Source organism: Sinocyclocheilus anshuiensis, unplaced genomic scaffold (assembly GCF_001515605.1).
Source record: "Sinocyclocheilus anshuiensis isolate Anshui unplaced genomic scaffold, SAMN03320099.WGS_v1.1 scaffold25, whole genome shotgun sequence".
Classification (NCBI taxonomy): domain Eukaryota; kingdom Metazoa; phylum Chordata; class Actinopteri; order Cypriniformes; family Cyprinidae; genus Sinocyclocheilus; species Sinocyclocheilus anshuiensis.
This window is the reverse complement of record NW_015536477.1, coordinates 959,934-972,447: the sequence shown is the minus strand read 5'-3', so window position 1 is coordinate 972,447 and position 12,514 is coordinate 959,934. Positions and strand designations below refer to the sequence as shown.

At 34.5% G+C, this 12,514-nt stretch overlaps 1 protein-coding gene across 1 annotated transcript in view; it reads left to right on the top strand.

Moving 5' to 3' along the window:
- Window positions 1-11,165: 11,165 nt before the first annotated feature.
- The window catches only part of LOC107662284 (biorientation of chromosomes in cell division protein 1-like), a 4,007-nt gene continuing 2,658 nt past the window's right edge, over window positions 11,166-12,514 (top strand). The window contains exon 1 of the mRNA XM_016452292.1: window positions 11,166-11,557. Coding sequence (XP_016307778.1) covers window positions 11,420-11,557 — 138 coding nt within the window. The 5' untranslated portion in view covers window positions 11,166-11,419. The remainder of the gene's footprint in view (window positions 11,558-12,514) is intronic.

Sequence of the window (12,514 nt, the reverse complement as noted above, 5' to 3'; positions counted from 1 at the left end):
CCAGGCTTCTTAACCTATATTTACTTATCCTGCTGGCATGCAGCGCTCTTTACTTATTGATGCAGACATGCCTCTGCCTGTTCTTGACCTGAGAGTGTAAGTATGGAGGGGGTATTCTTCCAGATCTACATTATTAATGTATGTATGAGTGAGATGTAACATGCAAACTTAATCCCTGAGTCCCTGTAGATATAAAAATAATTCCACATGTGTTTTCTGTAAATCAGTGGTCACCCATTAGGTTCCACCCAATCATTTCTTGTAACTGAATGTAAATGCAAACATTTGCATTTAGAATGTGCCAATATAGAACAAAAAATTTAAATTTGAAATTTAATAGCATTTCTGCAGAATCACATAACATAGCAGTATAAAATATCTGTGGTATTTATTTTTATTTGTAGATACCAACCTTAAACTTGGAATCATATGTAATTCTAGACACTATTATAACTCCCATCATTCATCTCAGAGTAACTCAGGTGTGTAAATGTCATCTGTTCTCTGGTACAGTGAAATCACAAAATATGATGCAGCTAAACGTTTTCCCTGATATGCTCTTGCACTTATTTCTAGTAACATTGCTTGAGATTACAAAATTGAGACCAAAATGGGGTTACAGTGACTTTTGGAAGTGGTCATTACTCATCATTTCCTGTGATTGGGTGTAAAACTTCATGCTCCAGATGAAACCAGTTAGGACTGGCAATTAATTAAGTTTCATTTTCAATTCTGATTCTGGCTTCCAACGATTCTGAAATGTAGATAATCAAGAATAAATGTTAAATTACTGGTTGGTCATAAATCAACAGTGCTTAAAGGGATAGTTCACCCAAAAATGAAAATGTGATGTTTATTTTTAACTCAAACCGTTGCAGTCTTTCAGTCATATAATGGAAGTGAAGGGGAATCACGGCTTTGAGAGTCAAAAAACATACACAAACAAAACCAAATTAAACCCTGCGGCTCGTCACGATACATTGATGTGTAAAGACACAAAACGATCGGCCTGTGTGAGAAACTGAACAGTATTTATATCGTTTTTTTACCTCTGATCTGCCATAAAGCAAGAAGAAGAAGAAGACGCGTCTGAGAACGCGCTCAGGACAGTTCGGACATTGCGGTGAATCAGAGGTAAAAAACGATATAAATACTGTTCAGTTTCTTGCACAGACCGATCGTTTCGTGTCTTTACACATCAATGTATCGTCACGAGCCGCAGGGTTTAATTTGGTTTTGTTTGTGTATGTTTTTTTGACTCTCAAAGCCGTGATTCCCATCCACTTGCATTATAAGACTGACAGACTGCAACGAGTTGTTTGAGTTAAACATCTTCGTTTGTGTTCTACTGAAGAAACAAAGTCACCTACATCTTGGATGCCCTGGGGGATAAGCAGATAAACATCAGCTTTTCATTTTTGGGTGAACTATCCCTTTAAGGGAGTGTGCAGTTACATTTTCTCATCATTGTTGATTAAGGTTGCCTGGTCTGTGTAACAAAATCAGACAAATTGCTGCTCAAAACTAGCCTAATCCCAACCAAAAGTAGTCCATTTGCATTCTCGGGTAATTTGGCTATCAAGATCGCTCCAAAATCACATTCCGGGGGGTTTCACCTCAGTTGAAATTGTGTTCCAGGAGGGCGAGGAGTTTCGCTTTAACCCGCGGACTAAAAAACAACCCGCAGCAACAGTATAAAAGTAGCCCAATTCCGCGGAAAGCCACAGACTTGGCAACACTGTTCTTGATTGTGATTTTTAACTATATTTTTTTTAATCAAATTTCATTTAATTTTTTCTATATTTTTATTTATATTTTTTATTATTTATTAATTGTTATAAATGTATGTATATTTGTATGCGTATATGTATCTATGTTTAATATACCGTACATATATATTAAATTATGTTTTTATTATTTATTAGTTGTTTTATTAATCATTAATTATTTTTATTAATTATTATTTTATTATTATTATTAATATGAATAATTATTTTGTTCTTATTTTTGTTTATTTATTACTTTGTAACTTTTTAGTTAATTTCTTCTAAGGCAGTCTGTTCTTGGTTGTTTAGGAAGAGATTGAAAAACTTTGTCTCTCTTGTTCTTGAAAATAAAACTAAATATTTAAAAAATAATAATAATAATAAACCCATCTCACCCGACAAGAGGTGCACCACTAAAATGCATTCCATACAGAAATGAAATATGACGAAAGAAGGTATTTTGAAGAATGCTGGAAACCAAACGGTTTTTGTGACTATTGACTTCCACTGAATGGTCACATGGACGTTTCTCAAAATCTCTTTATTTATGTTCCACAGAAGAAACGAAGCCATAAAGGTTTAAAACGACAAGTAAACGATGAATTTTCTTGTTTGCGCAAACTATCCTATTAACATGGCTAGATTAGCTAGACACAAACCCTTCGAACACAGAAGCATCATCACACCTATAGGATGCATTTCCTGCTGCTTTGCCACTCTGGTAACCATGCCGACCACACAGATGGCCAATCCAATCTATTCCAATCAGAGCAGTGGCCTCCGCCACTCTTGCAAGGAATTATTAATAGCCGACAACCCCAGAGCCACATCAATCTCTCAGCAAAGCCATCATCAGCTGAGCTCTCATAATCATCCTGCTTGATGAAGCTCACGTCCGTGAGACTCTCATTGGACGGCTGGGCGACTCTCCACAGTGAAACATGACCTCACAGCATCTGGAGGTCATGCCTGAAAAGGCCCCTAGATCTTGCAAACAACCTCTCTCATCCTTGTGAGTGTGTGTGATAGTTTTGTGTACGTCTGAATGATGACCTCTAGGAAAACTGTGTGCCAGTTCATGTCACACTGTAATCTGCTGTGATAATGAGAATTTCAGTGTTGCCGCTAGCTTCATATTTAATCTACATTTTATTTCTGGAGTGTTTCTGTTTTTTCTGCTTCCTTTGAGGCAATGGATAAATGGATGGATATATGAATGGATTCTGATCGACCATCTAGTATTGTAATAGTCAGCGTTATTTTAAACAAAAATGTATTTATAGTCACATTATTTAATACATTTTAATGCAAAAGAAATTCTACAATTTTATTTTAAAGTCAGCATGAAATGGAAGTTCTCCCTATTTTCTAAACACATGTCATTGATTTCATTGTGAACGAGACATGCATGCACGTTTAAAAAACATTTTTTGCCGCTTTCTTAAAATCAACTGCATATATGGACTCATATCAGCTTCCATCCAATTCTTTTTAAGAACCTGTTTCTCTTAGATGTACATCACAATAAGGAAGAAAAGATCTGTCACTACTTCAGTCAAATCATGACTTTTTATCATCGGTTTAACTGCAATTTGACATGACAGCATTCAATTTCAAATTAAAGTGATTTAGGGTTATGGTTAGTAACAATCTATTGGTTTAAATACTGGTACTTTGCAGACTGTAACCACATAATTAAAATTAGAATTAAAATTAAAATTACACACTACTGCTGCAGAGCAAGTATGGACTCGCTACAGAGACACACTGCTGTGAGCATGTAAGATATGCTGCTGCTGTATGAATAGGCATCCATGAATCTCGTAGCAGATCAAGACAGGTGGAGCTGGGGGAGGTGGAGGTTTTCTGAAGAACTCTGATAGCGCACAGCAGGACCAGCTTGCAGCAAACATTGAACCAGACTATTTAAAAGCAAGCAATCTCATTGGCTGCAGAATCACCAGAAGCCAATCAGCTTGTGCCGATATATATATATATATATATATATATACACACACACACACACACACACACACACAACAAGATGTGACAAAAATACACACCATCCAATTAGGATTCATTACAATTGCCATGTGGGTTTATAATAGTAGGTGAAAGCTATGTTAGCTATGTCACCTGCATCAACTGATTTCATTTGTCTGTCAACAGGCAGTTGCTCTTTCCACTAGTTTGTCTTCATGCGAGGTGACAGAGTGGATATTTTTTTCTCTGCAAATACAGTACTGCAAACATTTTTAATAGTAATTATCTCAGTCTGTGAGAGCAAGTATGAACGTGATATAAAAATATGTTGCCGTCCCACTGCTTGGGGAGAGAGTGAACAAGGAGCAAGTTGCCTTGGCAACCGAAAAGACTTGTATGCTCATTTAAAGCGGCAAATTAGATTATTGTGGCCAACTGGGTTTATATATATACACACACACACACACACACACACACACAACAAGATGTGACAAAAATACACACCATCCAATTAGGATTCATTACAATTGCCATGTGGGTTTATAATAGTAGGTGAAAGCTATGTTAGCTATGTCACCTGCATCAACTGATTTCATTTGTCTGTCAACAGGCAGTTGCTCTTTCCACTAGTTTGTCTTCATGCGAGGTGACAGAGTGGATATTTTTTTCTCTGCAAATACAGTACTGCAAACATTTTTAATAGTAATTATCTCAGTCTGTGAGAACAAGTATGAACGTGATATAAAAATCTGTTGCCGTCTTACTGCATGCTTGGGGATAGAGTGAACAAGGAGCAAGTTGCCTTGGCAACCGAAAAGACTTGTCTGCTCATTCAAAGCGGCAAATTAGATTTTTGTGGCCAACTGGGTTCGTTTGCACAGACTTCACCAGCTGATGAGCTTCTATTACCGCTTGTTCAATATCTTTTGAGATGTCAAAAGGAAATCCAATACAGAAGCCCTGTGATTTGTGTGGACTCAATAGAGAAAGACAGGGAATGTTCTATATTTGTAAAGCTTGATAGTCTTGTATCTGCTTTCTTCTGATGGATTGAACAATAAGAGCAGAAGCCATGAATGGTGTCCACACAAAGGAGCGTGTAATGATTCACATGATCTTGGAATCCTGTTATTTCCTTGGTATACAAATGAAGCCTCCTATGTTTTAGGTTATATAAGGTGCCATTTGTCTATTTGCTTTGAACTCATGAAAAATTGCTTAATTATGCTTGATTTGTGCAAAAGGGAGCCAAGTGACATCATGTGTTCTTATGTCAGAATTATGGCATGGAAGCTTAAATCCATTGAAGGTTTTCAAAGGTCATAATCTGATTAATCACCTTCAGAATTTGATTGACACTCTAATATAAGGATGGAGCTTGTGAGACTTGTTTCTGAAAATTTAATCTGACACATTTCATTTGGATATGTCCTCTAGACTGCATCTGCCATGCAATTATGCTTTTTACAAATGCTTAATTGGCTTTCTTTCATTTTATATCCTTTCAACTATACATATACTCTGATTTTACAGAGTATGGTGAATGGGGAATTAAATAAGAATTCTCTGAATAATTCTGTGATTTTAATTTTATTTTAATTTTATTTTTTAATTCAACCTATATATTTCTTTTTCTCAGTGAAACATAATAGGAGATGTTTAGCAGAATGTTCACACTGATCTTTTTCTATTATTTGTTATTATTATTATTTGTTGTTTATTTTTATTTTATTTTACATATTTTATTTTTATTATATATGTGTGTGTGTGTGTGTGTGTGTGTGTGTGTGTGTGAGTGTGTGAGTGCGTGCGTGCGTATGTGTGTGATTTTTTTTTGTTTGTTTTGTTTAGGTTTTTTTTTTTTCATTATTATTATTCTTTTTTTGTGTGTGTGTGTTCCAAAGAAACAATAATAGCATACAGGTTTGGAACAAGTAAAAATAAACAATGAGAAATTTAGTTCATTAACTACTCCTTAGTTTTTAAGTTTTTGTATTATCATTATTATTGCCATTGTTATTTTTATGAGTTATAATGGTGGTACAAATATTATTATTATTTTAGTTTATGCTTTTATGAATGAATGACTTGTATGAAAGCTTTTTTTTTACCTGTCGAATGATAATTTGTGTTTGCATGCATATGTCCCCCAGTTGTTCTACTTTTGTTTTGTTTTGCTTTGCTTTGCTTTGCTCTGCTTGAGATGAAAAGTAAATGTTGTTTTGTGTTTTTGTGCTGTGTTCAGGCCCTGTCCCTTGCTTCTTCATTGTCCACCAGGCAGCTGCTGAGAATCTGTCGGCGTCTTTCTCAGTATCCAGAGGAGAGTGTTGCTCACGCTGTGAACATTTCTTAAAGAGACAGAAGCTGGAAAAGTGTGGAGTGTAGACAGCCGTTTCACTTTGCAATTAAAAAAAACGAAAAAGAAGAAAAAAAGTTAGTTAATTTGTTGTATTACATATTATAATGTATATTTAACCTCGTCACACAGTAGAAATTAAAAAAATGACTTTAATAAAGCAAAACTGTTAAAAGACACTGCAGAAACTGATCTTGTGATGGCACTGTTTTATAATTTGTCGCCATCTTGTGGCGTAATATATTTTGGTACCTGTCAGGTCAGATGACAAGCTTCATAAAGGTACAAATAATGCCAAAAAAGCAACTAGATTTAAACTACCTAATTTGAGAGAAGTAGCACTAAATCCGATGGTTATTCCAAATGGACACAGAATGCAATTCTTAATATAGGCTATTCTGAAATTAAACATGAATACGTGGATGCGTTTCAACATATCTGTTGCTATTATTATTATTAACACTGTTAATATTGTGAGTGATATAGACACAAGGTCATCCACTAATGAGGGGCCACAGGGGACATATTTGTCACATTTCCCCTCATCAGTGTCACCATGGTTCCTCTCTGTTGTTGCTTGGCAACCGTTTCATCCTACAATTGAAGCAAACATCACAGACTCCAAGATTTAAAATCATCCAATTACACAATGGGATAATTTGAGATGAAATATTATGTGATAGCCTTTCATTATTCAATTTCATTATCACAATTAATCAATCGTCATCAAACGTAATCACATTCAGACGATCCTTCAAATAGCCAGGATAATTCGCCCCTTTCAAAAATGTTCCATGGTCACCATAGTTGCCTACAATATAGAGGAGTCTGGGATGAGCTGTAACAATGTCACTTTAACCACACAGATATGACCTGCAGGGGTAGAATAAAAATCATACAGGACCACCCTTTTAAGATGGCAGCAGAAGTTATAAATTACGTTTAGAAGAATAAAAGATAGATTTTGAGGTATGGAAGTAAACCATCATGTCTGGCTTATTCATTTGATTTGTAATCCTGTTAATGAATGTTAAATTATCTATATAAATGGCTGGTATCATCTGAATCAGCAGGTTCTCTTGTTTAATTTTGATTTTAAATAATATAGTGCTGGGTAGTAGCCGATTACATGTAATCTGGATTACGAATTAGATTCCAAAATGTAAGTATAGTAATTAGATTATATTATTTTTTAAATCCTCATAATCAGATTACAGTTACTTTTTGTCAATTAAATGATTACAAATTATTTACCCAATGGCAGTAAATGGCATAATTTATTTTATATATATATATTTTTTTTTTTTTTTTCATTTGATTAAACTTTTTATTTAACCTCGTCACACAGTAGAAATTAAAAAAATGACTTTAATAAAGCAAAACTGTTAAAAGACACTGCAGAAACTGATCTTGTGATGGCACTGTTTTATAATTTGTCGCCATCTTGTGGCGTAATATATTTTGGTACCTGTCAGGTCAGATGACAAGCTTCATAAAGGTACAAATAATGCCAAAAAAGCAACTAGATTTAAACTACCTAATTTGAGAGAAGTAGCACTAAATCCGATGGTTATTCCAAATGGACACAGAATGCAATTCTTAATATAGGCTATTCTGAAATTAAACATGAATACGTGGATGCGTTTCAACATATCTGTTGCTATTATTATTATTAACACTGTTAATATTGTGAGTGATATAGACACAAGGTCATCCACTAATGAGGGGCCACAGGGGACATATTTGTCACATTTCCCCTCATCAGTGTCACCATGGTTCCTCTCTGTTGTTGCTTGGCAACCGTTTCATCCTACAATTGAAGCAAACATCACAGACTCCAAGATTTAAAATCATCCAATTACACAATGGGATAATTTGAGATGAAATATTATGTGATAGCCTTTCATTATTCAATTTCATTATCACAATTAATCAATCGTCATCAAACGTAATCACATTCAGACGATCCTTCAAATAGCCAGGATAATTCGCCCCTTTCAAAAATGTTCCATGGTCACCATAGTTGCCTACAATATAGAGGAGTCTGGGATGAGCTGTAACAATGTCACTTTAACCACACAGATATGACCTGCAGGGGTAGAATAAAAATCATACAGGACCACCCTTTTAAGATGGCAGCAGAAGTTATAAATTACGTTTAGAAGAATAAAAGATAGATTTTGAGGTATGGAAGTAAACCATCATGTCTGGCTTATTCATTTGATTTGTAATCCTGTTAATGAATGTTAAATTATCTATATAAATGGCTGGTATCATCTGAATCAGCAGGTTCTCTTGTTTAATTTTGATTTTAAATAATATAGTGCTGGGTAGTAGCCGATTACATGTAATCTGGATTACGAATTAGATTCCAAAATGTAAGTATAGTAATTAGATTATATTATTTTTTAAATCCTCATAATCAGATTACAGTTACTTTTTGTCAATTAAATGATTACAAATTATTTACACAATGGCAGTAAATGGCATAATTTATTTTATATATATTATATTTTTTTTTTTTTTTCATTTGATTAAACTTTTTGTCAGTCAAACTCCTCTGACCTAAATTATTTACTTTATTAATTAAAATATTAATACTTACTTTATTAATTAATAAAATAAAATTATTTATTTTAAGTCCACCTGAGATTTAAAGTTAATCATTTCAATAATTTTAGTGTTCTCTGATGTCAGTTAATGGTCATACATTTTATTCTCTTTTATTCTCTTTTGACAAGTTATGTCAAAAGTAATCAAAAAGTGATCAAAATTTAGTCAGAATACATGACCTAAAATGAGTAATCTTGATTATATTAATGACTACAATTTTCAATTTTTAACATTTAATTTTCAATCAGTAACAGACTATAATTTGTAAGTAATCTACCCAGCACTGAGAATATAACACAAGCTTTTCATCTTCACATTAAAAAAAAAAAAAAGAAATAGAAAAAGAGATCTCATCACTGAGCAGACAGGGAAGCTTCTAAAACCTTCTAATGTACTTCTGGCCATGCAAACATTGAGCAAATTGTACAGGCCTATAATTAACACAGTTGTGAGAGTTTACAGTTTAACACACAGCCCTGTGGTTTCACAGACGGCTTAAACCTAGTCCCAGACTAAAATGCATGTCTGAGCCGTTTTAACTGAAAGAAACTTGCACTGACATATCTTAAAATATATCAGTGCCATTTGTTTTTTGTCTCAAGATGCACACGAGTAATGTTATTTTCTAAAGCATGTTTATAAAAGAGACTTAAATGTCCTAATTGAACTATGGCCTAATCCTGGTTTAACCTAAACCCTGTCTGTGAAACCAGGCCACTGTCTGATATGTTTTTAAAGTTTTATTTCATTTTTATTCTATTTATTTTATTACAAATTGTTGATCTAAATGGCTTTGGATTAACAATTATTTTTATGTTATTTAATCATGTATATATAATCTATATTCTAGAGATCGTTATACTGAGGTGCTGTTCTCCTTGTGTCCGGTAGGTGGCGGTATGTCTGCTGGTACGCATGTACAAACAGCAGCACAGAAGAAGACGAGGAAGCGTTTTTACTCCACACTGGAGTTCGACCACCCTTTTAAGATGGCAGCAGAAGTTATAAATTACGTTTAGAAGAATAAAAGATAGATTTTGAGGTATGGAAGTAAACCATCATGTCTGGCTTATTCATTTGATTTGTAATCCTGTTAATGAATGTTAAATTATCTATATAAATGGCTGGTATCATCTGAATCAGCAGGTTCTCTTGTTTAATTTTGATTTTAAATAATATAGTGCTGGGTAGTAGCCGATTACATGTAATCTGGATTACGAATTAGATTCCAAAATGTAAGTATAGTAATTAGATTATATTATTTTTTAAATCCTCATAATCAGATTACAGTTACTTTTTGTCAATTAAATGATTACAAATTATTTACACAATGGCAGTAAATGGCATAATTTATTTTATATATATATATATATTTTTTTTTTTTCATTTGATTAAACTTTTTGTCAGTCAAACTCCTCTGACCTAAATTATTTACTTTATTAATTAAAATATTAATACTTACTTTATTAATTAATAAAATAAAATTATTTATTTTAAGTCCACCTGAGATTTAAAGTTAATCATTTCAATAATTTTAGTGTTCTCTGATGTCAGTTAATGGTCATACATTTTATTCTCTTTTATTCTCTTTTGACAAGTTATGTCAAAAGTAATCAAAAAGTGATCAAAATTTAGTCAGAATACATGACCTAAAATGAGTAATCTTGATTATATTAATGACTACAATTTTCAATTTTTAACATTTAATTTTCAATCAGTAACAGACTATAATTTGTAAGTAATCTACCCAGCACTGAGAATATAACACAAGCTTTTCATCTTCACATTAAAAAAAAAAAAAAGAAATAGAAAAAGAGATCTCATCACTGAGCAGACAGGGAAGCTTCTAAAACCTTCTAATGTACTTCTGGCCATGCAAACATTGAGCAAATTGTACAGGCCTATAATTAACACAGTTGTGAGAGTTTACAGTTTAACACACAGCCCTGTGGTTTCACAGACGGCTTAAACCTAGTCCCAGACTAAAATGCATGTCTGAGCCGTTTTAACTGAAAGAAACTTGCACTGACATATCTTAAAATATATCAGTGCCATTTGTTTTTTGTCTCAAGATGCACACGAGTAATGTTATTTTCTAAAGCATGTTTATAAAAGAGACTTAAATGTCCTAATTGAACTATGGCCTAATCCTGGTTTAACCTAAACCCTGTCTGTGAAACCAGGCCACTGTCTGATAGGTTTTTAAAGTTTTATTTCATTTTTATTCTATTTATTTTATTACAAATTGTTGATCTAAATGGCTTTGGATTAACAATTATTTTTATGTTATTTAATCATGTATATATAATCTATATTCTAGAGATCGTTATACTGAGGTGCTGTTCTCCTTGTGTCCGGTAGGTGGCGGTATGTCTGCTGGTACGCATGTACAAACAGCAGCACAGAAGAAGACGAGGAAGCGTTTTTACTCCACACTGGAGTTCTTCAGATGAACTGAGGAGGGCAGCAATACGCCTTTGAAGCGTCTACGCTGCCGCAAATCACACAAGAAGAAGAAGAAGAAGACGACGAGGAAGCGCTTTTATTTACATTTGTTGTCATCTAAGAACTTCGGTTGTTGTTGTTTTTTTATATCAAGCATCATTTATTACACTTTAATCGCGACAGGGTCCGTTGTAAGGCTGAGAGAGCTGGTTGTGTTCCTCTGTTACTGAGGGCAGCTGATAACAAATAATAATTCATGGCAGAGGGCAGCAGCAATCTGAGCAATGCTCCTCCAGGAGACCCGCAGCTCATCGGGCTCATAGTGCAGCATCTGAAGAACAGAGGCCTGTTTGATGAGTTCAGACGAGACTGTCTGGCAGACGTGGACACGAAGGTGAAATCTAGATGTACATATGAACAATCGAGGCTGTGTCTCAAAACCTGGTGAGCTGCCCACATAGACAACATTTCTGGCCATCAGAATGCTCGAACACGCCCATAGAGGGTCTAGGCATGACTTTACCTGTCTGGCTATTTAGGCAGTTCACTCGGTTTTGAAACACTGTCTGTCTCTATCTATCTATCTATCTATCTATCTATCTAACGATATCTATCTATCTATCTATCTATCTATCTAACGATATATATCTATCTGTCTGTCTGTTTGTCATCTGTCTGTCTGTCTCTGTCATCTATCTATCTGTCTGCTATCTGTCTGTCTGTCTGTCTGTCTGTCTGTCTGTCTGTCTGTCTGTCTGTCTGTCTGTCTGTCTGTCTGTCTGTCTGTCTGTCTGTCTGTCTGTCTGTCTGTCTGTCTGTCTGTCTGTCTGTCTGTCTGTCTGTCTGTCTATCTATCTTGTGTTATCTATCTGTCTGTCTGTCTGTCTCTGTCATCTATCTATCTGTCTGTCTGTCTGCTATCTATCTATCTGTCTGTCTGTCTATCTTGTGTTATCTATCTGTCTATTTATCTATCTGTCTGTCTGTCTGTCTCTGTCATATATCTATCTGTCTGTCTGTCTGTCTGTCTGCTATCTATCTATCTATCTATCTATCTGTCTGTCTGTCTGTCTCTGTTATCTATTTATCTGTCTGTCTGTCTGCTATCTATCTGTCTGTCTGTCTGTCTGCTATATATCTGTCTGTCTGTCTGTCTGTCTGCTATCTATCTATCTGTCTGTCTATCTGTCTGTCTGCTATATATCTATCTGTCTGTCTGTCTGTCTGTCTGCTATCTATCTATCTGTCTGTCTATCTGTCTGTCTGTCTGTCTGTCTGATATCTATCTATCTATCTATCATCTATCTATCTATCTATCTATCTATCTGTCTGTCTGTCTGTCTGTCTGATA